This window comes from Pelecanus crispus, chromosome 17 (assembly GCF_030463565.1).
Source record: "Pelecanus crispus isolate bPelCri1 chromosome 17, bPelCri1.pri, whole genome shotgun sequence".
NCBI classification, from domain to species: Eukaryota; Metazoa; Chordata; class Aves; order Pelecaniformes; family Pelecanidae; genus Pelecanus; species Pelecanus crispus.
The window spans coordinates 4612293-4636722 of NC_134659.1; the positions used below are offsets into that span (position 1 = coordinate 4612293).

Consider the following 24430-nt stretch of genomic DNA (forward strand, 5'->3'; position numbering starts at 1 on the left):
TCCTGCCCTGTCCCTCAAAGCCACTGCGAGCCCCAACGTGTCTCACTCTTTGATTGTGATGGCTGTGGGGATCTCAGTCCAGAGCCGTGCAAACTTCACAGGCATCACCAGCTCCTGGGGGTCCCTGTCCACGTGCACGTGTAACATGAGGTGGCAGAAGGACGCCCGGAGATCGAAGGGCAGCATCTCATCTGCCATGCAGAGGAAGATCAGGTCCACACCCAGCTGCTGGGAGATCTCCTTGATGGCCAAGTACTGGCGATCCAGGCACATGCGGGCAAAGAGCTTCAGCTGGTACCTGCCCAGGGACAAGGGGGAGAGGGAGTGAGTGTGTGAGACTCTTATGTCCTCACCTGGGAAGAAGATGCTGTGGGATCATCACCTGTAGTAGCTGAGGACATTCTCATCATGGGCATTGCCAGCCCGGGCCTCCTGCGCCAGCTGCCGGATGCTTTTCTCATGGTGGTCGTTGTTCTTGTCCGTCCAGGTGAGCCAGACCTCCTCCTCTGAGTACTCGATGCTCAGGTACTCGTGGGTCTGGGACATCTCCTTCACCGGCCTCAGCCTAGGGCAGAAAAGGAATAAAACTGGAGATGCTCCCATGGACAGGGAGCAGCTGCACCTCGAGGGGTGACAGGGCTCTTACCAGGGCACCGTGGGAGCTGGTGGAAGGCAGGGCCAGGCACCAAACCCTGATCATGGAAAATATCTCCCCTTGGATACTCACTCAGTTTTGATGAGGATGTCGCTGTTCTTTGGGTCCAGCACGCACTTGCAGATCAGCTCCTGGGTGACAGGGATGGCAATGTGGTTGGACACGCACAGGTCCGAGAGGTAGTCCAAAAACCTACAGAGCAGAGACAGCTCGCTGTGAAAGGGGGCTCCTTCCACCTCTGATCAAGGCACGTCCCACCCATCACGCAGCACAAAGCCCTTCGGGACGGGGCCTTTCTGGACACACACCGTGGCTCGCGGTTCTTGCGCACCAGGCTGACGAAGGTCTCCACCTCGGTCTTCGTGATGTGCTTCTCCAGCAGCTTGCGGTTGTTGTGCAGCAGGGCCGTGATGGTGTCCTCAGCCAGGATGTCATAGCCGATCTGAGACTGCATCATGCCGAACTGCTTGGCAATGTGCTCCTGGAGCGGGCAGAGAGGCAGTGAGCACATGGAGCTGCGTGTTGGGGTCTGGCAATGCCCCAGCGAGACCTCAGCAGCCCCCCCGGGCTTTGCAACACGTGGTGGGATGGGGGGGTCCCCTCATCACCCCCCAAGCACCTGGTTCTTGCGATAGTCCTCCTGGGAGTGCCGGAGCACGCGGTAGCACAGCCGAAACATGTACTGGTAGGGAGCGTTTTTCTGGTCCGACAGCTCTTCTAGCCGTACCAGGGGCCCTTCTCCACCCTTGTCCTTGAAGGGGGCTTTCAGGATCCCAAAGATCTGCCCAGAAGCAGAGATGATAAGTGCTGCGTCCCCCTCCACACCATCACACCCACGCATGGCTGGACACCAGCCGTGCTTGCCAGGAGGGCTTGGTGCACCACTGGGGCACGAGCTGGAGACCAGCTACACGTCCTCCATGGGGGTCTCCAGATCCCTGGACTCCGGCGTGGCCCTTGGCAGCACACAACATCTCCACAGGACCTCAGCCTTGCTCGGATGCAGGACCCCAGGGCCACTCACCTGCTTCAGGATGTTCTGCTCCCGCATCAGCTTCTGCCGCTCCCGGTTGGGCTTGGTCACCACGATGTCCAGCACGTTCTGGCCATTGTTGGGGACATCGCTGACGAAAAACACCAAGTCCTCCAGCAGCTGGATCACAAACCTGCAAAGGGGCAGGGTGCAAATGGAGAGGTGGGACTCTCCGGCTGTGCAGCTGCTCGCCCACCCCACACAGCCCACCCAGACTCGGGTCCCTGCAATGATGCTGGTGCATTTTGGAGGACCAAAGAGCTCATGTTCAAGGCTCAAAACACTTCCAGGGAAGCTGCTGGCTGGTCCTCCCCTCCCTGCTAGAGGTTAATGGCTGCCCTGAAGCAAGAGTTTTACAGCCCCTATGGTTCCTAAGGAAACTATATGTGCCAGGGTAAATGCCAGCAGCCTTTGCTCATGAGTCATGCCAGGGATTTTGCATTTAACGCCTCTGCCCCCTTAGTCACCTTTGCAGGACCTGCACGGGGCGGGCTGGCAGGGCGGAAGCAGCTCGCTCTGTCCCACGGGGGATCTGTGTTTGCTCAGGAAGCACCAAGAACCCACCCACCTAAAAATAATACCATGACTAACCCGGCTGCCCCTATCGTGGGGCCATCTCTCAGCCCCTCGGATATTTTTCTAGCGGCAAAGGAGGGGCCGGAGCGGGGTTGCGGTGTTATCTGGTTTCCTCGCCAGACTCCTGGGAGAAGCAGGCGTGGATTTGGGTTGTGGGCAGGAAAGCAAGACAGCGCTGGCACCGAGACCCAGGCAGGGGCCCCATCCTGCAGCGATGCTGGAGAGCTCTTGGAGGAGCCCAGCATGGCCCCATCTCCCAGTGGAAATGATTTCTTACCTCCGATCATTCTGGCTGAGAAAACCTTCATTCATCTTCTCCACCACATTGGCCAGCATCGAGCTGGCGTCGTTAGCAAAGTCCAGGTCCCGGATCTCAGACACAGGCACGGAGACGATGGCGAAAGCTTCTTTGTCTTCTTTGGTGGGGCATGTGCCCAGCTGGGAAGCAACGGGGAAGCAGCATCACACAGACAGGGCAATGCCAAGCACATTCTCACCCTCTGCCACCAACCCGCGTGAAATCAGTAACCCAGTTTGTCCCCATGGGAAGGACTGGGGTGGGCTCTAGGTTACTGGGATGGGCTCTAGGTTACTGGGATGGGCTCTAGGCTGGTGTCCAGCCACCCCCTTGAATCATCAGGGTATTTCAGACCCCAGCTAAAGCCTGGGTGCTGGGTGGGAAGGAGCATGTTAAGAGCTGTTGGGGCACAGGTGATAAATCCACGCACGTGAGGAGGGAGCGGGGCCGTACCATGAGGCGAATAGGCCTCTCCTCATCGATGTCAATGGGCACGTTGGTGCTCTGGATCCAGGTGTTGGTGCAGAGGTGGCGGAGCCTCACGTAGGAGTTCCTGCAAATGGCACAGTGTCCTGCTGAGCGATCCCCACACGGACACACCAGCACCCTCCGCTTCCCCTGACACCCAGCAAAGCCCCCCCAAGACTTGCCAAAATTTCACACCACGCAATTAAGCCTCCCTTCTTTATTTCAGTCCCTCCACGGCAATGCACGCTCACGTACCGTGGGACAAAGGAGTCTGTCTTCTGCAGCGTGGTAGGGTCCAGCTCAAAGAGGGAGGCGATGTCATTGCCGTGGGGCACGGCCACCAGCCGGTATTTGATCTTCTCCCCTGTGTTCCTGCGGCTGGCGCGGCCGCCGCCCCCCTGCACCAGGGAAAGCGGCTTTGAGCCCGGTGTTGGGCAGCTGCCCCGCCGAGCCCAGCCTCCCTGCGCACACGGCATCAGAGGAGACACGCAGTGGCTATGCTCAGAGCAGAAGCTTTTGCTCGGATGCCGGGCTGAGCCTCGCAGCGCGGACACACGAGGGGCTGCAAGAGCACAAGCGCGGCATGATGCACCTGAGCTATGAGGCCACCCTTTCTCCAAATCTCACCAACAGCAAAGAGAAAAAAAAACAACCCTGGAAGTTCAAATCTCTCTTCTACCAGCACTTCCCCGGGGCCTGGGGATCCAACATGCACTGGGACCCCTCCAACAGATTTCGGCAGGGTCCTCTCGCAAGCGGGACACAGGGATGCTACTCTACAGTGCGGGGCGCGGGGATGCTGTGCTGGGCAGCGGGACAGCCTCCAGCCACAGCCTTGGCACCAAGCGGGACCCGGCGGCATGGCGCGGGCACCGTCCCCACGGCGGGCTCTGTTTCAGGGCATTTCCCTGCTTTCAGGCAGAATCTAAGAGACGGCATGATTTCAGGCAGCAGCATTTCTGCTAGCGAGGCTGCACACAGCTCACCGTGGGTGCTGCTTTGGGCTCAGCCACGTCTCCTTTATAACTTGGGTTTTCCTGAAAAGTTAAAGAGGGAGATGAAAGACAGCTATCAGTCCTCCCACTCGGTCCCTCCAAAACCCTGAGCACGGGGCGTTCTCTCTAGTCCTGCCTTCCTTGATCACATCGCAGAGAGAGGAAACCTGCCCAGATAGGGCCGGAGGACGTGACCCGCACCCAGTGCGCAGCGCTCCATCCCCGAGGAGCGGGACCGAGCAGCCCCAGGGCTCTGCGTCGCAGCAAGACAAGCTCTTGCTGTAAATCCCTCGAGGCCCCAGGCTGAGGTCTCAGTGAGCAACACGAGCCGGGCAGCACCAGCCTGGGATGGGGATCATTCTGTGATCTTCTTTCCTCTGCAGAAGATGTCACCTGAGTGTCTTTTGGTTTAAAACAGCCATTTCAGAGCCCCAGTATTTGCTATTTTCCATCCTGCAGTGGTGGAAGGGGCCCTTGGGGGCTGCCTTTGGTTGACTTCTCCAGCTAGGGAGCACCTTTGGCACATGGTCCACCAAGAACCCCCCCCAGTACATCCCTGCTCCCCGGCAGCTGGGTGTAACACTGTCTTTCCCTTGGTCCTGGCTGTTCATTTGTGTCATATAAACCACACTATCTAAGTGCGGAAACCTCTTTGTGCCTCTGTCAGGAGGCCTTGAGCCGGCCTTAAATGGGAAGAAGAAAAAATTTGGCAAATGGTATTTCCAGGCCCAGATTTTGCCCACACCCTCTGCAGGCAAGGACAGCCCTGGATGCTGCTGCGGACCAGAGGATGAGAATGGGCAAAACCTGATCAGGAAGAGTTAAATGCAGCAGGATGAATTATCTCCCGTTTCCATCTTACCAGGAGGTTGTGCCAGTACAGTCACTTGGCCTGGAGCGAGCAAATAGAGGAAAACCCTGGCCACCCTCTCCTGCCCCCCAGGGCCAGAAGAGGAGGGAGCCAGGAACAGCGATTTTGGCAAGCGAACCCCGGCACTGTGGGGTGAGGGATTTCAGGGGGAAAGCCTAGCCCTGCAAACGGGCAAATGACGACGGTGCTCACAGCCCCGGTGCTCACAGCCCCGGTGCCAACGCCTCCTGCGAGCAAGGAGGAGCCGCAGCAGCCCAGGGCAGGACGGCTCCGAAAACGGGAGCGGGGCCAGAGGCAGTCCAGGGCACGGGCGCTCTGCCTCAGGCAGGCGGGCACCGCCTTCGCAAGGGATGGCACCGGCCTCCCGAGGGCAGGGCAGGTCTCTGCGGCCCTCTGCTCGCCCCCTTACCTCCGCTGCCAGGTAGTTGCCTGTGGCAAGGTGCTTGAAGCGGTACAAGCCGTTCCAGTGCCCGGCTCCCCCTCGGCACGGGTCGTGGTGGACCACCTGGGAGAAGCAGAGGAGAGCTCAGCCGGTGGCACGCGGGGCTGCGGGGAACCGGGACACCATTCCGGCCTCCCAGCCTCCGCTGACCCCGGGCAAACACCCTGGTGATAAGAGCCCCGTCCTATCTCAAAGGCGGCCGTAAGCAAATATACTCAGGGTGCAGAGCTCAGACACCGGTGCCACACCAGCAGCCGCGGTTCCCATGGAGCTCGAGCCTTGCGCTGGCTCTCACCAGGGCAGTCAGGCTACCGGAGGTGGAAATGTATAGAAATAACCATTGCTTCTAGCACCCCCGCCCCAGTGAAAGCGCAGCAACCCACAGAGGTACCCCGAAAGCCCACGGACACGGGCTCCGTCCCATCCCGCTCACCTCCACCTCCCACAGGGCGTTGGAGCTGGTGGCCGAGGTGGCCGACTGCCTCAGGGTGGTGCGGAGGAAGACGTGCAGCTTGCCTTTGTACTCGTCGCAGGTGAGAAACTTCTCCTGCTCAGCGTGGAAGAGCCTCACCACGTCCCCCTGGAGCAGGACATGGTGGTGAGACCCAGGGCACGGCTCTCCTACCAGTTGACGTATCTCCTCCTCTGACCCCCCACCCTGCAAAGGGGACGGCATTCCCCCATACACGGTCCGGAGCGGAGCACAGCTCCCGGCCACGGCACGGCGAGACCGCAGGAGCCTGGGCATTGCAGGGCACCATCAGCTCTTCCAGTCCCACCTACCTGAGCTGTGCTAAAACCTGCCTCTAGCAGCATAGAATCATAGAATCGTTTAGGTTGGAAAGGACCTTTAAGATCATCCAGTCCAACCATTAACCCACACTACCAAGTCTACTCTAAGCCAATCAAGGGTAGACTAGACTAAACCATGTCCCGAAGTGCCACATCTGCCCGTTTTTTGAACACTTCCAGGGATGGGGACTCCACCACCTCTCTGGGCAGCCTGTTCCAATTCTTGACCACCCTTTCTGTAAAGAAATTTTTCCTCATTTCCAACCTAAACCTCCCCTGGTGCAGCTTGAGCCCATTTCCTCTCGTCCTATCGCTAGCTACTTGGGAGAAGAGACCAACACCCCCCTCACTACAACCTCCTGTCAGGTAGTTGTAGAGAGCGATAAGGTCTCCCCTCAGCCTCCTCTTCTCCAGACTAAACACCCCCAGTTCCCTCAGCCACTCCTCTGAACCCAGGGGAGGGCATCTTGCATGGGCACGGGGCACCCCGCACTCCGCAATGCCATCGCTCCCTTTATCCATGCAAGCCACTTCTCTCTGCTTCCCCGCTCTGGGCTGTAGAACAGGTGCAAACCCACCACTTCACACCCCTGGAGCGGGCAAAGGCTCCGCTCACCAATGTGCTTAAGGCATTAACGCCCCGGGGAGGAGGACGCAGGGGATGCGGGAAGCTGGGGATAAGCGCGGCGCCTGGGGACGAGGGTCTGTAAGATCATAACAATCAATATCCAGCTGCTTCCTGGACGACCTCAGCCCCGAACAATAGCTCCACAGGGAAAGTTCCTTTCCCAGGCAACAGCCAGCCCTGCTGCATGGCTAAACAGCCGAAAATTGTCCTCGCAGCTAGAAGCCACTGCTGGCACTACGTGTGCCTCGTATTGTCCTCGAGAGCCAATTTAATACAATAAGGCGGAGGGTAATTTCATGCCCCCCTGGGTACCTGCTGCCAGGAGATACTAAAATATCCAACTCTAGCTTGCTGTTAAGTTCTCCAAGTGATGAATTCTCCTAGAAATTAAGGTCCTCAAGGCAGGATCCCTTTCCTCTGCCCTTGTCACATAGCTAAGCAGCTGTTCACGCGTCCTGCCCCTGCAGGGGACCGGGGCTGGGTCCCCGGAGCCCACCAGGTCCCAGGTGGCCGGCAGCAGCTGAACCTCCTTCCTTACCCCTTTCAGCACTTCCTCCATGTGGTCGCAGAACTGCATGAAAAGGTTGATTTTCCAGCTGGTGTTACAATTGACTGAGTTCACCTAAGGCGCAAGAGAGTGAGGTCATGATCCCTGTCACAAGGAGAAAAAGGAAGAAAGAGGGAAAAAAAAAAAACAACCCAAAACAGGCAAGCCCTAAAAGCCAGACCCTGCACAGGCAGCCTGGCCTCCCCATACCTCCTTGCAGCCAGCGTTGTCAGCAAGCTCGTAGTTGCTGGCGTGCAGTGGCTGCCCGGCGTTGACGGGGTTCAGGATGACTTTGTCTCCCACAACTACCTGGGGAGCAAAATGGGAAAGGAGGGAGCGAGGATGAGACCGGGTGCCTGGCAGGGAGGCGAGCCCTGGCAGATGGCACACACGGTGCTTTCTGCACAGCTTCATTTGGGGACTTTTTGGCCCCACGCTCACGTTATCTCCATTGCTCCTCAGCTTCCAGAAGGGCTGGATGAAAAGCCAGGATCCCTCGTTGCCAGTGGCATCCAGTGTCACCCGCATGGCGTTTTTCTCGAGCAGGGCTGGCAGCCGCTTGTTCACAGTCAGGTACTTGTTGCTCTTCATGTGGAGGAGCTGGAAAGGCGAACGCCAGGGTGAGCTGTGCCCGTACAGCCCCCCAAGGTCCCCAGGGCTGGTCGTACCCAGAAGTGATCCCGCAAGCCCCCTCCCAGCAGCTGCCTAACTCGCATGTGCTGGATCTGTGCATCTCCCCCCAAAACCCATCGGCCGAGCGCAGAGGAGCGGAGAGCGAGCGCCCGTACCTGTATGACGCTGCCGTATTTCACCACGTCGCCGTGCACTTTCTTGTTCTCCGTCTCGTTCTGCTTCTGCTCCATCTGGGCTGCATGCTGAATGCCAAAAGGAGAATTGCCGAGTGTAGCAGCGCCCTCCTCACTCCCCCCCAGAGCAAGTCCCAGAGGGGCCACCTGCACCCTCAGCTATGGGGAAGACGGGACAGGCTGGGATGCAGCATCAGCATCCCTCTGTCCCCCAGACAACACAGTCCAGAGCTATAACATGGTCCTCAGCATCCGAGAGCTCAGCCCAGGACCCTGGTGTGGCCCTGAGCAGCTGTATGAAGTCCATGTGAGCTTTAAACCGAGGACTTAAAAATTAGGGCAGGGACAAAATGGCACTGAAATTCCCCCCAAACCCCAGCAGGTCTTACAAGGCAGCACCAAAAGGGGACTCTGCATGGGCCAGGCTGGGGCAACGCACCCATCTCAGCTCTGCTGCAGCAGGGCCATGGGGACTGGGGGCTCCCGGCAGCCCCAAGACCGAAGAGCAAAAGGCGTCGTTGCCAGCAGTGCCGTGCCCAGAGACGGCTGCAAGTCCAGACCTGCTGCAGCGGATGCAGCAGGATGGGTCCCTGCCGGCCAAGATGCCCCAAGAGTGGATTGCTCAGCACTACTTGCAGCCCCTCTGCCCAAAACCACAGATATTTTCTGCGCGCTGGCTCTGGCATTCTGCGGAGCGATGTTGACATATGTGGAACAAGGCAGGAACTTGCTCCCACAGCAGATCTGTCGGGGAAGGGCGAGGGTGCGCCCACAGCCCTGGCGCCAGCCTGGGCCAGGATGGGAAATGTCAGCGAGGGACGGAGCTGGGACAGCATCTGCCCTTTCCCATACTGCTTTCATCCCCTTTCGCGTGAGAGCAGAAGGAATTGGGAAATCGTGGCTCCACACCCTGCAGGAGGATGGGGCAGGTGGTCCGTGAGTGCCCGAGCAGGCGATGCTGGGGCTTTGAACATGCCTGGCACACATCGCGGGCAGTACAAACCCTTTACTCTGTGGAACGTTGCCACCCCTTCAGTTAACTCTCCGTCCCCACGCAGCTCTGGGTGCCACCCAAGGGATGCGAGCCCCGTGGGGGTGGCTGCCACCATCCAGAAACAAACCTGCTGCCAAGAAATCCCGCACTGATGCGGAGCTGGGAGTTTAACAACAACCCCATGGAGCAACACAGCTCCAGTGAGAGCTCCGGCACCGTGGCTTGTCCTAGATCTGCATCCAGATCTGAGCTCCTCCCTTGCTGAAAACCAGTGGGGCCAGGACTGGGAACTGCCTGCCCTGAGCACGCAAGCCCACGGGGGCTGATGCTCCCAGCGTGTCCCTCGGATGGGACGGGGTCTGTCCCCAAGCCATGGTGGGATGGGGTGTCAGGGATGCACGCATGGGTGGGCAGCCCGGGGGGGTGCAGGGAAGATGGGGACACATCAGCGGAGCGGGAGGAAAGCCTCCACAACATGTCTACGCTGCATCTGGCTGCACCTACAATTAGTCAGCCGAGAAAACACAGAGCATTAAACCCACTTAAAAACAATGGCGCAAGAGCACAAGCTCGGAAAGGCAACCGTGGGCATCACGGATGGCTGGGCAGGGATTCTCCGCACGAGACCTGGGCTGCTTCTGCTTCAGGAAATTATCTCCATGGGTTGGAAGATGTTTTCAGCCTGCGGCAGATGCTGATAAATCACAGCCTGGAGTCCAGCGTCCTGCCAGGACATCCAGGGCCCGCACTGTGGCACGGGCAGCGTTTTGCAGAGAGCTCCCTCCCTGCCCGGGCTCCCCCAGCACTCGGCTCTGGACGCGCGGGAGCGTTTGCCAAAGGGGCAACACCAGGAGCAGCGGAAAGGGGCAAGGAAATCACAGAATCTCTTTAAGACAAGTCTTAACCAAGGTGCAATCAATCAGGCTCAGAAATGAGCCTCTCTGTCCAGTCGTGGCCAGTACAGCTGTCAACATTACAAGTTACAGTCTAACCGGAGCAGGAAAATAGCATTTCCACACACCAGCGACCACATACAGCTGGACACCGCATCTTCGAACCAAGCCGGGACGCCCTGTCCGGACGCTGCCTCGGATCTCGCTCCCCAAAGGCAAAACTGGGGGACCTGTGGGGCCGGGGCTGGCGAAGACTGACGAGATGATTTAATGAATCCCTCATGAGCTTTGGTTTTATGAATCATCCTCTGGGCCTCGCCAGCTGTCTGAGGCGATTACGCAGTGTTTAACATGGGCCTTTTCCAAACCTCATGGAAGTCAACAGGAGTCTTTCTCTTCCACAGCCCTTTGGAGCAGGTCCTGGCCACAGCAGCTCCGTCCCCCGCGCCAGGCACCCCTGGGTGCTGCGGGGGGTGCAGGGCTGTGCTCGCCGAGCACCTCTCCCTGCTCTGCCACGAGCATCAGAAGGGCTGAGACAGCAAAGGCTGGGCATAGCGGCGAGGGTGGAAAGGCAGGTGGATGTCACCTCTCATCCCAAAAGCAGCATTGCTACCTTCCCTTCCTCTCCCCGCCTGTTCAGTCCCCTGGATCCTTCTCTGCAGGTCTCCCCTGGGACATCTCCCTTGCACTGGGAGCAACAAAATCATCTGTGGCTCCTTGGTCGCTGCTGTATTCGCCCTGCGCTGTCACGGCGCGCATCCAGCCCGGCCACGCCACGCTGCCCGGGGCTCCCTGCCGCACCAAGGACACGCGTGCAGGCACGGCGTGGAAGCTCCATCAGGAGCCTGCGGCAGCATCCACGGGCCAATTGCCTCTCACAGCAGAGGCCAGACGAGAGCATCGCGTAAGGGTAACCCAGGGTGCATCGCACATCCCTGGGCTTACAGAGCTCCTACCTCAACCCCCTTATTAGACACTGTATGCCGTGATTAATTAAGAGCTGACGGCTACAGCAGCTGTTCCTCTAGGAAAGGTGGCTGTGGCTAATGGTCCATGGGGAGAGGAGGGCGGTGGGGCAGGAGACAACAGAGCTGAGATACTAAGTACAGCAAAACCCAGGGCACGTCCTGGCCTCCCATGCAGGCCATTTTCAGGGAAGCAAAACATATCGGGATTTGCACGGTGAGAGGTTTGGATGTCATCACCCAGCCAACCCACAGGGACCGTCCACCCTGGGGAGGACGGTCCCTCGCGCCCATGCCCTGCCCCCGGGAGCCCTGCTCACCTGGAGTTTCTGCAGCAGCACCACGTCCGCAATCTTCTCCTTGTCCTGCTTGGTTTGCTTGGCCTTCCAGTACTGCTTCTGGGCAGAGTAGCGGTTCATAGGACATACTTTGAAGAGGCAATCTGGGAGGGAGGAAGGCAGGCAAGCATGAGGCTGCAGCAGCCACGTGGTCGCCAGCCACCAGTCCCCGGTGGGGCCAATGTCACCGAGGAGCAGGAGCCAGTGCCCCCCGGGACACTGCTCCCATCCCAGCAGCATCGCTGGGACATGGTCCTCCTAACCCACAACAACCCCGTCCGCTGCTGGGGCTCCAAGGGAGACCCGGCCAGGACCGGTGGAGGGTCACATTGCCTTGCATTAGCGGGTGGATTAGTTTCAAATCAGGGTGAAGAATGAGTCCAGGAGTGACTCCACTTCTTGGACTCGCAATTAGAAGTGTTCCCTTTGGAAACAGCCGTGCAATTTGGGAAGGGAAACTTCAGGGGGAGAAAAAGTACTGATGAAGCCCAGCTGTACCAAAGGAGGAGAAGATCCCACGAGGAGGGAGGCTGGCAGGATGCAGACGCCACGAGACTGGGACACGGGCAGAAGTGCCCACATGTCCCTCGTTACCCTGCCCATCGGACACCCTGAGCCAGCGGGACCACAGGTCGCTGCCCCGTGACAGCCGTGCCATCGGGATACGCCGGTTTTGCAAACACGCTGCTGCTCTCCCGTGGCTGCTCACAGGGAGCCTCAATTACCAGTGCTGGAAGCTACGAACAACCGCTCCTAAAATCTGTATGTCAACAGCTGCATTTCAAGCCCTAAAAGAAACACTTTGGGGACCTGAAGGGCACAAGTTTGCATCCCAGCTCCCCCAAACACTTGCAGCATATCTGTGCTCTGCAGATTGGCCCGATTTGCCTGTTTTTCCCCCAGGCTGCTGTGGTTGGGACAGGGGGGTGGAAAGCACAGACACCCAGGTCCAGGCTTTGGGAACTGAAGCACGAGAGCAGATGCCTGGAGACGAGAAGGCACTTCCACCTCCCAAACTCTCATTCAGGGCTGAAAGCTGTACGGGGCGAGGGCAGGAAGGGCTCTGCAGCCCAAATCGCCCTAATTACGCCTGAAATAGCAGCCCAGAAACTTCAGACACAAAAAGGAAAAAAATCACTTCCATCTCTGGCCCCAGTCCCAAGTCGCTGGCAAGCACATATTTATTTACCTGGGAGTGACGACCAAACAAGCGCAGAGCACAGTTCTCACCGGCCCGGGCTGCTGGGAAGAGGCCAAGTTTCACATTTCATTTTACAGGTCTATTTGCTAATGGCATATCCCGTGCCAAGGAGGCCGTGACGCCGGGCTTTTAATCGGGGACCGAGCGCAGCTGCTGCAATGCCTGGCTGCCTTCTCCCACTGCCTCCGAGCAGGGCTACAGAAACACTTGGGCCACCTGCAGCACCTTAAATCGTTTTCATTAAATTGCTAATTAGGCTGCAAAAGGACCTGGTAGAAAGTAGAAACTGGGGGGGGAGGAGTTAAAAAAAATACAACATAGCTATTTAGGTGCAAATCAAACCCCTGGCTCCAAGCACGCCCTGCCGGACAGGGCTGCCTGACATGCCCGTCTCCGTACTAAGCCCTGTTTTGCAAGGAGGGAAACTGAGGCACAGAGTTGTTTGCACACAGAAATTCTCCAGCAAAGCTTGTGTTGGAAGCCGGAGGTTTTGGCACTCAGGCCTACACACCAACAGATTTTTGCAAGACAGATGGTGGGCGGAAAAGAGGGAAGCCGAAGAAAGCTCCCACGTCAGCACTGCCTGGTGAGAGCAACCCAGGAGAGCGATGCTCGGCCGACCTGCCACGACCCAGCACGGCCACGGAGGCAAAACCTCCTGCAAACCCACGGCGGGGGAAAGCGGGGGATTTTGGGCAGCGGCACGGCCGGGGGTCTCACTGCCCGCTCGCCTTGCAGCCACCGTGGCGCCTGCTCAGTGCAGGATTGAAGCGCTTTATTTGCTTTTTTCCTGACATGCCTGAACGCAGGGCTGGGAAGAGCCTTGCGGGGGAAAGAAACCACAAAAAAAAAAAGCAAATATCTGAGAGGTGCCAGGCGTCTCTCGGAGGGCTGAGCCCCGGTGCGATGCAGGCAGCCGAGCCAGGCGTCCCTCGCCGCAGGGACAGGCTCCCAGGCGGGTTTTGGTATTTCCAAAAAAACATTTGGACCCGACTCCGGGAGAAGGGTCCTGTTTCCTCACCGGGAAGCCAAGCCGGGGCCCCGGCACAACCCGCGTGCGTCTCACCACAGCGCAGGATAGGGCAGGGTCCGGCCACAGGATACGGGGACAGCAACAGCACATGAAAATCCTCTTAAGCCTCTTGCTGCTGCTGCAGGGAAAGAGCAGCGGCCCGTTGTTTTTACCTCCCTCACCGTGATAGCTATCGAGAAGGCAGACCGCTACGTTTCCGGCCATTAAAACAAACGCCTGGATATCCTGATAGGGTTCGCATGGAGCAGGGCTGAGTCTAGACCAGACCTGCGCCTGGAAAAGAGATTCAACACCCACCCATGTCCAGGCAGGGAGACGGTGCGGCTGCTGGGACGAGGCTCGCACCAGTCGCCCTGCGGCCGCTTCCAGCTCTTCCCATCCAGCCCCAGGTGAAAGTCCACCAATGTCCGGGCATGGGACGGCTCCCCCGGCTGCGAGACTCTGGGGAGCTGTCGGATGGCTCGTTAATTAGCCCCACGTATAAATTAGTGGCAACAGCTCCCATGGAGAGGCAGGTCGCCGCTCAGGTGGGATCCCCATGGGGAAGGGTGCCTGCGCGGCACCCCGCTGAGGGATGTCAAAGCCACCCTCAGAAACAGGTGGAGGCACGAAGCAAAGTGGGGAACCAGTATTTAAAAAGAATTTTTTTAAAAGGGGGCCTGAAGTTACAGCAGCTGGGATGGAAAGAATGGCTGCCCTAAGGCAATCCCCAAATCCAGCAACACAGTCACTGGTTTGGGGAAGCTTCACAGCTCTATGTGCGCTATACAGCTATATGCTCCATGCACCGGGCACTCAAACCCAGCCGGGATGCTCAGCCCTTCCCCTGCGTTTTGCAGCGTGCCGAGCACACGGGGCAGCCAGGCACAAACCCAGCATTTCCCAGGGAGGTGCAGCGCAGGGCAGAGACGTGGTCCCCCGGGCTGGGTGCAGCCGTTTGCTCCCTGGGGAGCCCGAAGGTTGAGGGCACCTCACCGGCCGGCCCCAGGGCTTGCAAACGGGGGGACCGGGAGGCGAGGTTGGCTTTTCCCAGCAGCCTGTCCTGGCTTCTCCAGACCTTTTCCACAGGCCAGGAGCCACCCCAGCTTCCACTGACTCATCCCCTTTTCCGCCTGGACCTGGCCGCTCCTGCCTGCTCCTGCCCACTCCTGCCCAGGGCTGTCCCTCGCCCAAATGGGAAATAATGAGCGCGGCCCCGAGCACCGGAGGAGACGACGCAGCCCAAAACGTAACGGCCGAGGACAGATCAGGATTTACGGTCTCTCCCTAAGCCCTGCCTGCCTCGTAAATGGGCGGCTTAATCCCCCGGCTCTCTCTGAGGTGCAGCCAAGCACAGCAGATGTAATTAGTGCTGAGTGCTAACAGGCTCGCCTTGAAATAGTTTGCCTGTTGCAACTGCCCCTCTGTCTGTCCCTTCCTGTCCCTGGCTCCTGGCGGGTAGACACCCAGCTGCCAGTATCCCTAGGGATGCATTTTGGGATGGTCGGACCCACCTTTGCAGAGGATGGTTGCCAGCAACCCCTGCTCCTCAGGGCTGGGCTAAGGGGTCCCAAGGACCATCCCACCATGGAGGTGGTTCCAATAAACGCATCAGTGCCCCCAGAGGCAAACAGGGGAGGGTAGGTGGTTCGGCCAAGCCACAGAAACAGGGCTACGGAGGCTGTGCAAGGACCCTCTGGGCTCCTCTGCAGAGGACAAGCAGCACCTCCCAGCCCCAGGCTGGCTGGGAAAGCTGGGACCCCGGTCCCCATCCCTGGCATGGATGCTCGGGGCCAGCATCACCCCCGAGGCTGCTCATGGCAGTGATGGAGCTGCCCCAGCCCGGCCCATGTCTCACCTCGAAACTTCTTGGGTGGGTTGTCCAGGTCGCCAGCGGCCGGCTCCACCACGCACCGATCATCCACCAGCCTGTGTGGGGACAAAAGCGGGAGCGGGGCGTCAGCAACAACGCGATGGCAGCGGGGCCCGAGCAAGCAGAGCGGCTTCGCCACAAACCACAGCACTGCAAGGGCAGACACGCCACCGTCACCTGGCCCCAAGCAACTACATCAAAAGCTGCGTCTCCTGTTTCCCACCCCTTTGCACTCTATAAATATTTACCACGACAACACTCAGCTCCTGCAGCAAGCAGCCGCTCTTGGGCGCTTGCTCTGAACACGTCGCCCCACGTTCGCCACCGCTCGCCATTTCTTTCACGTGCGTTTTTCATCCCAGGCCCTTGGGGCAAACAGCAGCAGATACAAATTGGCAGCGAAGAAACAGGATGCTTCGTGTCAGCCGTGCTCCCGGGGCCTTTGCTCAGTGACCCATGCGGGAGGCTCTGACGCCCGCATCCTGCCAGAGCGAATCCTGCCTTGCCCAGCTCCCGGCTGAGCCGGATCCATCCTCCGGCACAGCGCACATCTGGCACAAATGTGAGTTCAGCTTTCATTCAATAGCTCTCCTCTGGCTGGGAGCTCACCCCACGGGGACACAGAGGGTGTAGGTGCTGCAGACAGAGGTGGCAGCGGCCCACCAAAACCAGTTATTAATTATTGTCCGATCAGAGGTGGTGGCTCTGCCCATCAGATGCGAAGGGATTTGTCTCTCCTCCCTGCCCACCTCCCTGTTTTCCCAATGCTGAGCAAAATCCTGCAGGTTTGGCCTTGGGTGCCGAGGACCGATTTCGGGATGGATGGGATGTTACTTTTCAAAGTTACCGAGAACAGCGAAGTATAACCTGGCATGAGATTCTGCTCAGCCCCCAAAGTGCGGAGGGGCGAGTGTTGCCCGAAGGGCTCACGACGCCAGGGCCACCCAGAGCTCGTCTTGCATGGCCCGGCGAGGCTTTCAAGGGAACTCGGCACTCCAGCGAGACAGGCTGTACCCGCTCGCCCGCTTTCTCCCAGCCCCTGGGAAGCGATGCACGGAGAGAAACTACGCTCCTGCCCCAGGCGAGGAAGTGAGAAGCGTGTCCCCACCTGCGGAGGCTGAATTCAGGCAGCCGGTGAGTGTGTGAGTGGATGCAGGAATGCACCCACGACGACCGTCCCAGGAGGGAGCATCCATCGCGGGGGCAGCTCTGTCCCTGCGACGGGAGGGAAGACGCAGCCTGGAGAGACGAGGCACGTGCACGTGGCACGGCAGCAAAGGGCACAGCGGAGCCCGTGCTGCCCCTCTGCTCCCTAAGGGACTCTCAACGCCCCCAACAAACCAAACAGCCAAAACGTCGCTGGAGCTGGACACGCTGCGCTGTAAAGAGTTGGCAAAAGCCACAGATATTCCGTTCGCAGACCCAGCTTCCTTCCCCCAGCCCAGCCACTCTCCGGAGGAGGGTAAAATTCCTTTCAATAGCTCGGCAGAGAGGAATTTGGCCTCCACGCTGATGGACAGGGACCCTGGGGACCCCAGAGCTGTTGCATCCTTGGCAGCGGAGGCATGGGCTGGCAGGGTGCTCTGACCCAGCGCTGCTACTGCCCCTGCCACCAGCTCCCTGCTCTCTTTAAAGCTCCCCAGGGTTGGGGGACATTAACCTTAGATTTCAAATAAAGAGAAAAAGCAATTTCTCTAATGCTTTTAGCGGCGGCAGCAGCTTAAAAACAATTAGCAAGGACCTCGAAAATTGTTAAAAAAACCCAAACCAAAACAAAACCTATGAGGTTTCAGCAAACGGATGGCGCGCTCTTTGCCGGACAGGGTTGCCTTGGCTTTGCAAACACTCGTGGTCGGCAGCACAGGGGCATTTGGGCTCCCGACCAGAGGCTGCCCAAATGCAATGCCTTTTCCATGGGCCATGGAAGGGAAGGAGTTGGGCACGTTCCCAAACTTCTGCAGGGCACGGAGCCTTGGGAGGGCAGGGAAAGAGGGCAAAAACCAGAGCAGAGCAGAGGCAGCTGCGGACAGGGGCTGTACCACACGTCTCACCCTGCAGGAGATATGCAAAGCCTCAGCCCAGCCCCGGTGCCACTTGTAGGCAGTTTTGGTTTCTATTACTGTTATTTTGATGGGGGACAGGGAGGAACAAACACTTTCAATGCACCCGGGAGCAAAGACCACCAACCAAGCCATGGGTCAGGCTCACAGAGTGAAGCGCTGACCCTCGGCACATGCCCAGCTCCCACCAGTACCTACAAAAGCAGAGGGCCCAATTAATCTGTGCACTTTAAAAAATAAAAATCCTCCATTGTCATGGCTAGGGGTCTCCGAGGAAGCGCCTAACCTGCGTGGCCCATTTTCAGTGCCGAAGTAAACAGCACGGGAGCCTCCCACCCACACCGGCTCTGCCTGCAGCATTCACCTGCCACTTCCCCGTGCCCGGCATTACCGCTCCACCAGGCAGGATTAGAGATAGTGACCTGCCAGGCTGGAAGTCTTAATTAGTTAATGATCTCAAGGCAGTTTCAGCATCTTTAATCCTAGGATCACACACTCTGCAGGAATGCAAAGTGCTATTTTTATTAAACTGATACTCTGGACTAACATTCTTCAGTTTAAAAATTGCTGAAAATAAAAGGATTCTGACAGGGTGGACGTGAATCACCTGGGTGACTGCTGGGGCCTGGACACGCTTCCACTTAAAACCGGCGTTACCCCAGCGGGATGGGGCAAATCCAAGCTCCCTCTGCTATTAGAGCAGCAGGGACGCGCGGGCGCTCGCTGCCGCGCCGAGCTGCGGGGAAGGTGCTGGGCACGCAGAGGGCAGCTTTCATTTCTCAGGTGTTAATGAGAAAACGGACTGTTGGTGTCTGAGCACCTGCAGGAAGATCCTGAGCGAAGCAGCAGGCTGGATGCACCGATAAAAGCTTCACGCTTTGCCTTTTCAAATTCCCCCCAGGGAGCATAAGAGGCTGGATCCTGTGCATCAATGAGCCTGCTGCTCGCAGCCCAGCAAAGCGCAGGAGAGCATCTGTTTAGCTTTAAGCCATGCAAGTCATCGCCGTGGTTCCAGTGGGGCTTTCCAAGTGCTTGAAAATATCGAGCACAAAGTGATGTCCTGGCCCGGGGCCAGCGCGTTTGGCCTCGCGCAAGGCAGAGCCTTCACCGGAGGTCAGGGGAAAAGCAGCTCGTCCAGCGCTGCAATCCGCGGCGGTCGGTCACCCCGAGCCCCCCCGGGGACAGCGGCCAGCTGGGGCTGACGTGGAGGCACCGCTCCCGCAACGCCAACCTGGGCTGGGGAAGAGGAGGGAGTCTTCCCTGGCCACGATGCCAAGGGGAGCCCCGGCAACGCCGTGGTCCGGGGGTGCACGGGGAAGGAGTGCTCTGGGAGAAGGGGAGCCCCAACCCAGGCACAGGAGCACCCCACTACAAAGCCCACCAACCCCTGGAGATGAGGAAGAGGATGAGGAGGAGGAGAGCTCACTGTTGGGCATGGGGCCAGGTCAGCCCCTCTGGCTCGGGGTGCAAGATGGGCACTGAGCCCTCAGGGAGGAATAAAAATAAAGTGAGTGAACGCAGGGCAGCCACAAAAATGCAGCTTTTCCCCCCGCTGTCCCAGTGCTGGGAGGAGGAAGCCGCTCTTGGCCTTGCACGCTTCTCCTCCCTGCAGAGACGAGTTCATCCTGACCCAGCAGAGCTGGAGTTACCCTTTAACCAGCTGCGTTTCCCTGTACTGCTCCACCCTGCAAATCCACCTGCAATCACAATTACAGTATCAAAGGTGTTATTTCACCTTAAACAGCCAACTGCCATTCAGGCAGGTTTGCCACCGGCCCCGCCCCTCTGCAAGCCCACAGTGCCGGTCCCCGAGCTCCCGGCGGGTCCTGGGAGCCCCAAGGATGGCAGGGATGGGGCATCACATCCCCCGGTGAGCACAGGCACCTGCACTGCATTTCTACTCCTCTCCGACTCCCGCCATTTGGTGCTGGCTTATCAGGGACACAAGATAAGATGGGGACGCTCATGAAAGCAGTGTCTCCCAGGGCTCACAGCATCACCGCATCCATCACACCGGAGCAGGAACCAAATCAAGGTCTTTGAGCTCCTTTCCCTGCTTGGCCACTGGTTTGCTTTGCCTGGATGATCCCCACAGGCCACCTCACATCAGCAGCTCTTCCCTCCATCCCAGCCCCAGTCCCAAAAGTTCCCTCTCCCCAAGCACAGATCTCCCAGGAGTTACCAGCGATCGTCTCTAAGCAGCAAAGCAGCCGCACATACAAGCTCCCCTTGGCAAAGCTGCTGCTCGGCGCCAACCCTGCATCCCTGACCAACGCAGCTGCTTTTGTCCCAAACTGTTTCAAGCTGCCATTTCCTCGGGCACCTTTAATTTGCAGCAGTGAAGCCACGGCAGCGAATTTGGGCAGCCCTACAGAGCCCTTCCTCACCTCCTGGCTGGGACTAGCCTCGAATCAAGCCACTCGTGGAAGACCAAACCACCCTGGGGTCCCTGCTTCTCACAAACTCCTCCTGGGCACATTCCCATGTCCCCAAAACCACTTCTGGCATCTCCAATACACCCATCCCGCCCCCCATCTCCTCCAAGGGACCGCGTCGCTCCCAGGATGCTGAGCAGCACAGCCAAGGGACGCGCAGCAGCGTGGCTGCCCGCAGCCCGCTTCCCCCACACCTTGGGGTACTGCTGCTTTACAGCGGCCAGCTCTCACCCTGCCTTCCCACAGGACTTCTTAAGTAATCTCCTCCTTTGGGGCTGTCTTTAGCATTTTAGCTAGTTTGGATATTTTGGCTCGGTGTTCCCCCACCTAGTCCAGCGCTTGAGCACACAGGAGTACTCCCCACCCTTCGGCGGGTTGTTTTTCCTCCTTAAGAGCAAACGCCCACTGCAGAGAGAGCGTGCAGGAGGAAGGGTTTGTGCCCAGCGGCCTTCGACGGTGCGATTCGGGGGACTGGGAGCAGAGGGGGCTCAGCCGGGGGCTGCAGGGCTCCCCCCACCTCCGCCACCACCCCCCTCCGTCATCCTCAGCAAGTTCCCTGTACAAAAGGAGGAAAGCATGTCAAAAAATAAAATAAAATAAAATAAATAGAGACTTAGTGTTAATAAGGGGCCTGATTCTGCTTCCTTGCTGCTTTTCAAGGCATCCCACCGACACCTGTCTGACGAGGGAAGTCCGGTGCTGTGCACACGGCCAGTCCCCAGGCACCCCCATGCACCGGGGCTCCAGGGAGAGCCGCTGCTTTCGTGGCAGAGCTGCCAGGAGCCTGGCAAGCTCCGGCAAACGATGGCACCCAGCTCCTCTGAAGGCGAGGGCGGCCAGTGCCCCGTGTGCTGGCCCAGTCCCGGACGAGAGCCTTCCTGGCCCGTTCCCCTGCAGCCCAGGGCAGGGCTTCACGCTGTCACCGGAGCGCAGGGCTCCCAGACCCGCTGCTTCTGGGCCAGGCACCACCAGCGACAAAGCACGGGGGTTAACGGGTCTAACGCGAAGTACGAGCGGCAGCAGAGCCGGGCAGGAGGAAGCATCCCCAGCGGGCCCCTATCTCCTTCCCTGCGCTCTCAGCAGACCCCCTTCTCCTTCCTCAGCCTCTCCGGGCATTTTGCAAATGCGGCCGCAGAGGAGCAATGTGCAAGCGGCTCCAAACTCCGCCGTGCCTCTTGCCAGCGGTGCATCCCGAGCATGGACAGACAGAGCCCTTTGCGTCCCACAGCACCGCCTGTAAGCACCACCGGGTTGGTATTTAGTTGACATTCACACCCGCATCAGCCGGGACACCCTGGAGACCCCAGCAGCGCTCGCAGGAGCTCACTGCCCTGCCGGGACGCTGGCACCGGCGTACACCCCTTAACGTGACACTTGTGACCAGCACCTGCAGACACTCCGTATCATCCCGTATAAACAGAGGATCCCACTGCAGACCCTCAGCGATCCCACAGCCAAAACCAGTCCCTCTGCGAGGAAGGATGGAGGGAGCGCTTCCAGCAGGGTGCTCAGCCAGGCACGCAGCACCCGGCGTGGGGCTGGCAGCGCTATTTGCCTTGCAAATGAGCTAAATAAGGTCCCAAGCTGTGGCAGGAGGGTTAGGGAGAAGCACCCTCAGTGAGTCACCTAGTCCCTTATCGCAGGAGTGATTTAAGCTGTGGTTGGGTCTCCCAGGTTGCAGGGCACAAGGGAAAACAATTTCGGAGGGCGGGAAACAACACGGAGAAAGCAGAAGCCCGGGAAAGTGGGGCTGCCCAGCAAAAGCCATGCTGGGGCCTGGGAGAAGAGGCTCTCCAAGCAAGCTCTGCTTTTCAGATGCCTGTAAGCCTAGAGAAGCAACCTGCAAAAAGGGGAACCTGAGGTCCAGAGCTGCAAAGGGATCAGCGCTCCAAAGAGTCTAAACACCTCTTAACTCAGCTCCCCGTAAGCCACTGGAAGTGCTGTGTGGGCTGATAACCAGTGCTGGGGCCCAGCAGAGCCTCCTCCGGACCTGATTTCACAGACGGGCTGGAAGGGTGCTCAGCGCTGAGCTGCCTTGGGACAGCTCTGGCGCTGGGAGAGCAGGCCAGTTGCAAGACCTCTCCAAAAAGGACCATGGGAACATCCTCCCACCCATCCAGGGAGGGTTGGGCACAGCCAGGCTGCATCCTGCACGTGCAGGACCTTCTGCCCGACACCGTATAGTTGCATGCACGGGGATTTTGTGCGCAGGTCTGCACCCCGTTGCATCCAGCAGCCATTTCTGGGCAGCATCCCGCAGCCAGTTGGAGGAAGGCTTCAGTGGGCATTAACCCAGAGGCTGCGGGTGCCCAGCGGTGGGTGCGCGAACACGTGTAGGCGAAGGTATGTACGTCTCCGGTTATACATAGGCATGTGGGAGCAAGTGCATTCATCGCAGATTATAGAGCCGGGCAGCTCCTGCCCCAGGAATCCCATCCAAGTCAGCATTCCTGGCTGAGCTCAGCCTCTCCTACACGCAGCGTGGGGCAGGCACGCTGGCACAGACCCACGTCCACCCGCTTGGGGCTGCAGGCAAGATTTGGGTCCCTGCTTTGGGGTAAGGTAAAAACCCACTCATGCCCGGGGGCACCCGACAGCCCCGCCAGAGCCCTCACCACAGCGGGGACGCAGCCTGTCCCCACGCCGCAGGGCAAACACTCCCGGCGGGATCGAGCAGCCGGCAGATGGAGAAGGGCGTCTCTGAAGGTCTTGGCCTGGCTTTGCCCGGCTGCTGCTTTAGCAGCATCGTTGGCCTGCACGGAAACAGCGGGGACAAGGGACAGGTCCCCGAGCTCTCCGCTCGTCTCCCCCGGTCGGGCCGCGAGATCCCCTTGCCCGTGCTGACATGTCAGGGGGACCGCAAGGAGATGGCTCAGCCTGGTCCCCCCCAGCCCCGAGCGGCACTCGGTGGCCATGGGCACCCAGGTGTTGGTGACCCCGCAGTGATTCCCGCTGACCACCGGGTGCGTGGGACCCCGAGGGGGGACAGCGAGAGCCACCGCTGCCTGTCCCAGGGGACGGCAGCCTCCAGTCACGCCGGACAGGGCTGGAAGCCCTTAATCACCGCATGCCCCGGGAGGGATCCCGGCTGCCCGAGCCATCCCGCTCAGCCACACGCACAACCCCTCCCTAACCCCACCAACCCCTCACGCTGCGTAAGCCCATTTCATCTCCCCCAGCCCCTAATGGGGGGGCAAACAGCTTCTGGCCCCGGCTGCCGGAGGGGGTGGGCTGCAGGGTCCCCCCAGGGCCGCATCCTGCCCCCGGCAGCGACTGGAGCTGGGGGAGAGCCCGGGGGCACACAGCCTCCCCTCCCCAGCACCTGTGCCCATCCTTGCTGCAGCACCCAGAGCTTTCCGGCCCCTTTTCCCACCGGGCTCCGGCTCAGCACCACCTTCCCTTCCCTTCCCATCCCATCCCATCCCGTCCCGTCCCGCCACGGTAGCCGGCAGCCCCCGGGACCAGGCTCGCTGGCGGGCAACCACGGGAACGTCTCGCTCACCCCAAAGTGCTGATGAAGCCATTGACGGAGCCCTCGGCGTAGAGGGAGACGATGTCCCCGATGTGCAGGAAACTTGACATCTCATTCATGGTTGCCCTCGACCCGGCGCAGCGCCGCTTCTTCCCGAATTCACCTTCCCGTGCCGAAATCCACCATGGGGCGAGCGGAGCTTTTGGGGAACCCTGCTCCGGGGTTTGGGGGGGGGGGGGGGGGCTTACCCCAGCCCGGCTCTCGCTGGCTCCCTGCGAGCAGCGAAGGGGAGCGGGACGGCAGCGAGAGCCCCACGCACAACTTTTACATGTGCGGGGCAGGAGGGGAGCCGGGGAGCCGCGGGCGTGCCGCGAGGAGGAAGAGGAGGAAAAGGGGGTGGGGGGGGGGGATGATGAAGCTCAATTAGAGGTTTGCATGAGATCTGTCCGGCTGTCCGTGTCTCCGTCTCTGCACAGCTTTCTACCTGCAGCCAATGGAGAGCGATCAGGAAGTCCTGCTCGAAAAAGCATGCAAATATTTTTGGCCTGGGAGGAGAAGCGGAGCAGCCGGGGAGGGGGGGGGGCTGTGGGGGGAATGCCCAAAAAGAGGCCCCACCCTCCGCTCCCCGCCTCCCGCCTCGGGGCAGCGGAGGGGCGGGGGGGGCGCGGCCCCCGGGCCCCGCGGGTGGGGACCCGGGAGCCGCCCGCAGCTGCCAGCGCTGCCCCCGGCCCCGGGGCGCTCGGACCCCCCGGCCAGAGCCCCCCGCCGGGGTCCCTCCCGCTCGCTCTCCGTGGCCCAGGCTCCGCCGCTTGCTACGGCACCGGGCGCTGTCTCGGGGGCGATGGGGGTCGTGGGGTGGTCTCCCCACTCCGGCGCAGAACGGCGGGCACGGGGAGCACAGCCACACTGGGTATCCATCGAGCAAAAGCAGTTGGGATGTACCTACTCCCCCCAGCCCCTTCCCACACGTGGCAGAGGGAAACCGAGGCCTCCGGTTCCTGCAACCAGCCCCTGACCCACACAGCCCCCATCCCCACGCAGCCCCTGACCCAAGCAGCCCCCATCCCCACGCAGCC

At 59.7% G+C, this 24430-nt stretch overlaps 1 protein-coding gene across 1 annotated transcript in view; it reads right to left on the reverse strand.

The window, feature by feature from the left end:
• ITPR3 (inositol 1,4,5-trisphosphate receptor type 3) overlaps positions 1–23473 on the reverse strand; it is a 42659-nt gene extending 19186 nt beyond the window's left edge. Inside the window, exons 1-19 of the mRNA XM_075722529.1 lie at positions 23385–23473; positions 15373–15443; positions 11284–11405; positions 8094–8180; positions 7747–7905; positions 7516–7614; positions 7297–7380; positions 5772–5918; positions 5306–5401; positions 4017–4067; positions 3286–3428; positions 3016–3115; positions 2542–2702; positions 1680–1821; positions 1275–1436; positions 964–1136; positions 728–847; positions 383–565; positions 47–298 (exon numbers count right to left, since the gene is read on the reverse strand). Coding sequence (XP_075578644.1) covers positions 47–298; positions 383–565; positions 728–847; positions 964–1136; positions 1275–1436; positions 1680–1821; positions 2542–2702; positions 3016–3115; positions 3286–3428; positions 4017–4067; positions 5306–5401; positions 5772–5918; positions 7297–7380; positions 7516–7614; positions 7747–7905; positions 8094–8180; positions 11284–11405; positions 15373–15443; positions 23385–23473 — 2441 coding nt within the window. The remainder of the gene's footprint in view (positions 1–46; positions 299–382; positions 566–727; positions 848–963; positions 1137–1274; positions 1437–1679; positions 1822–2541; positions 2703–3015; positions 3116–3285; positions 3429–4016; positions 4068–5305; positions 5402–5771; positions 5919–7296; positions 7381–7515; positions 7615–7746; positions 7906–8093; positions 8181–11283; positions 11406–15372; positions 15444–23384) is intronic.
• Between the last annotated feature and the right edge of the window lie 957 nt (positions 23474–24430).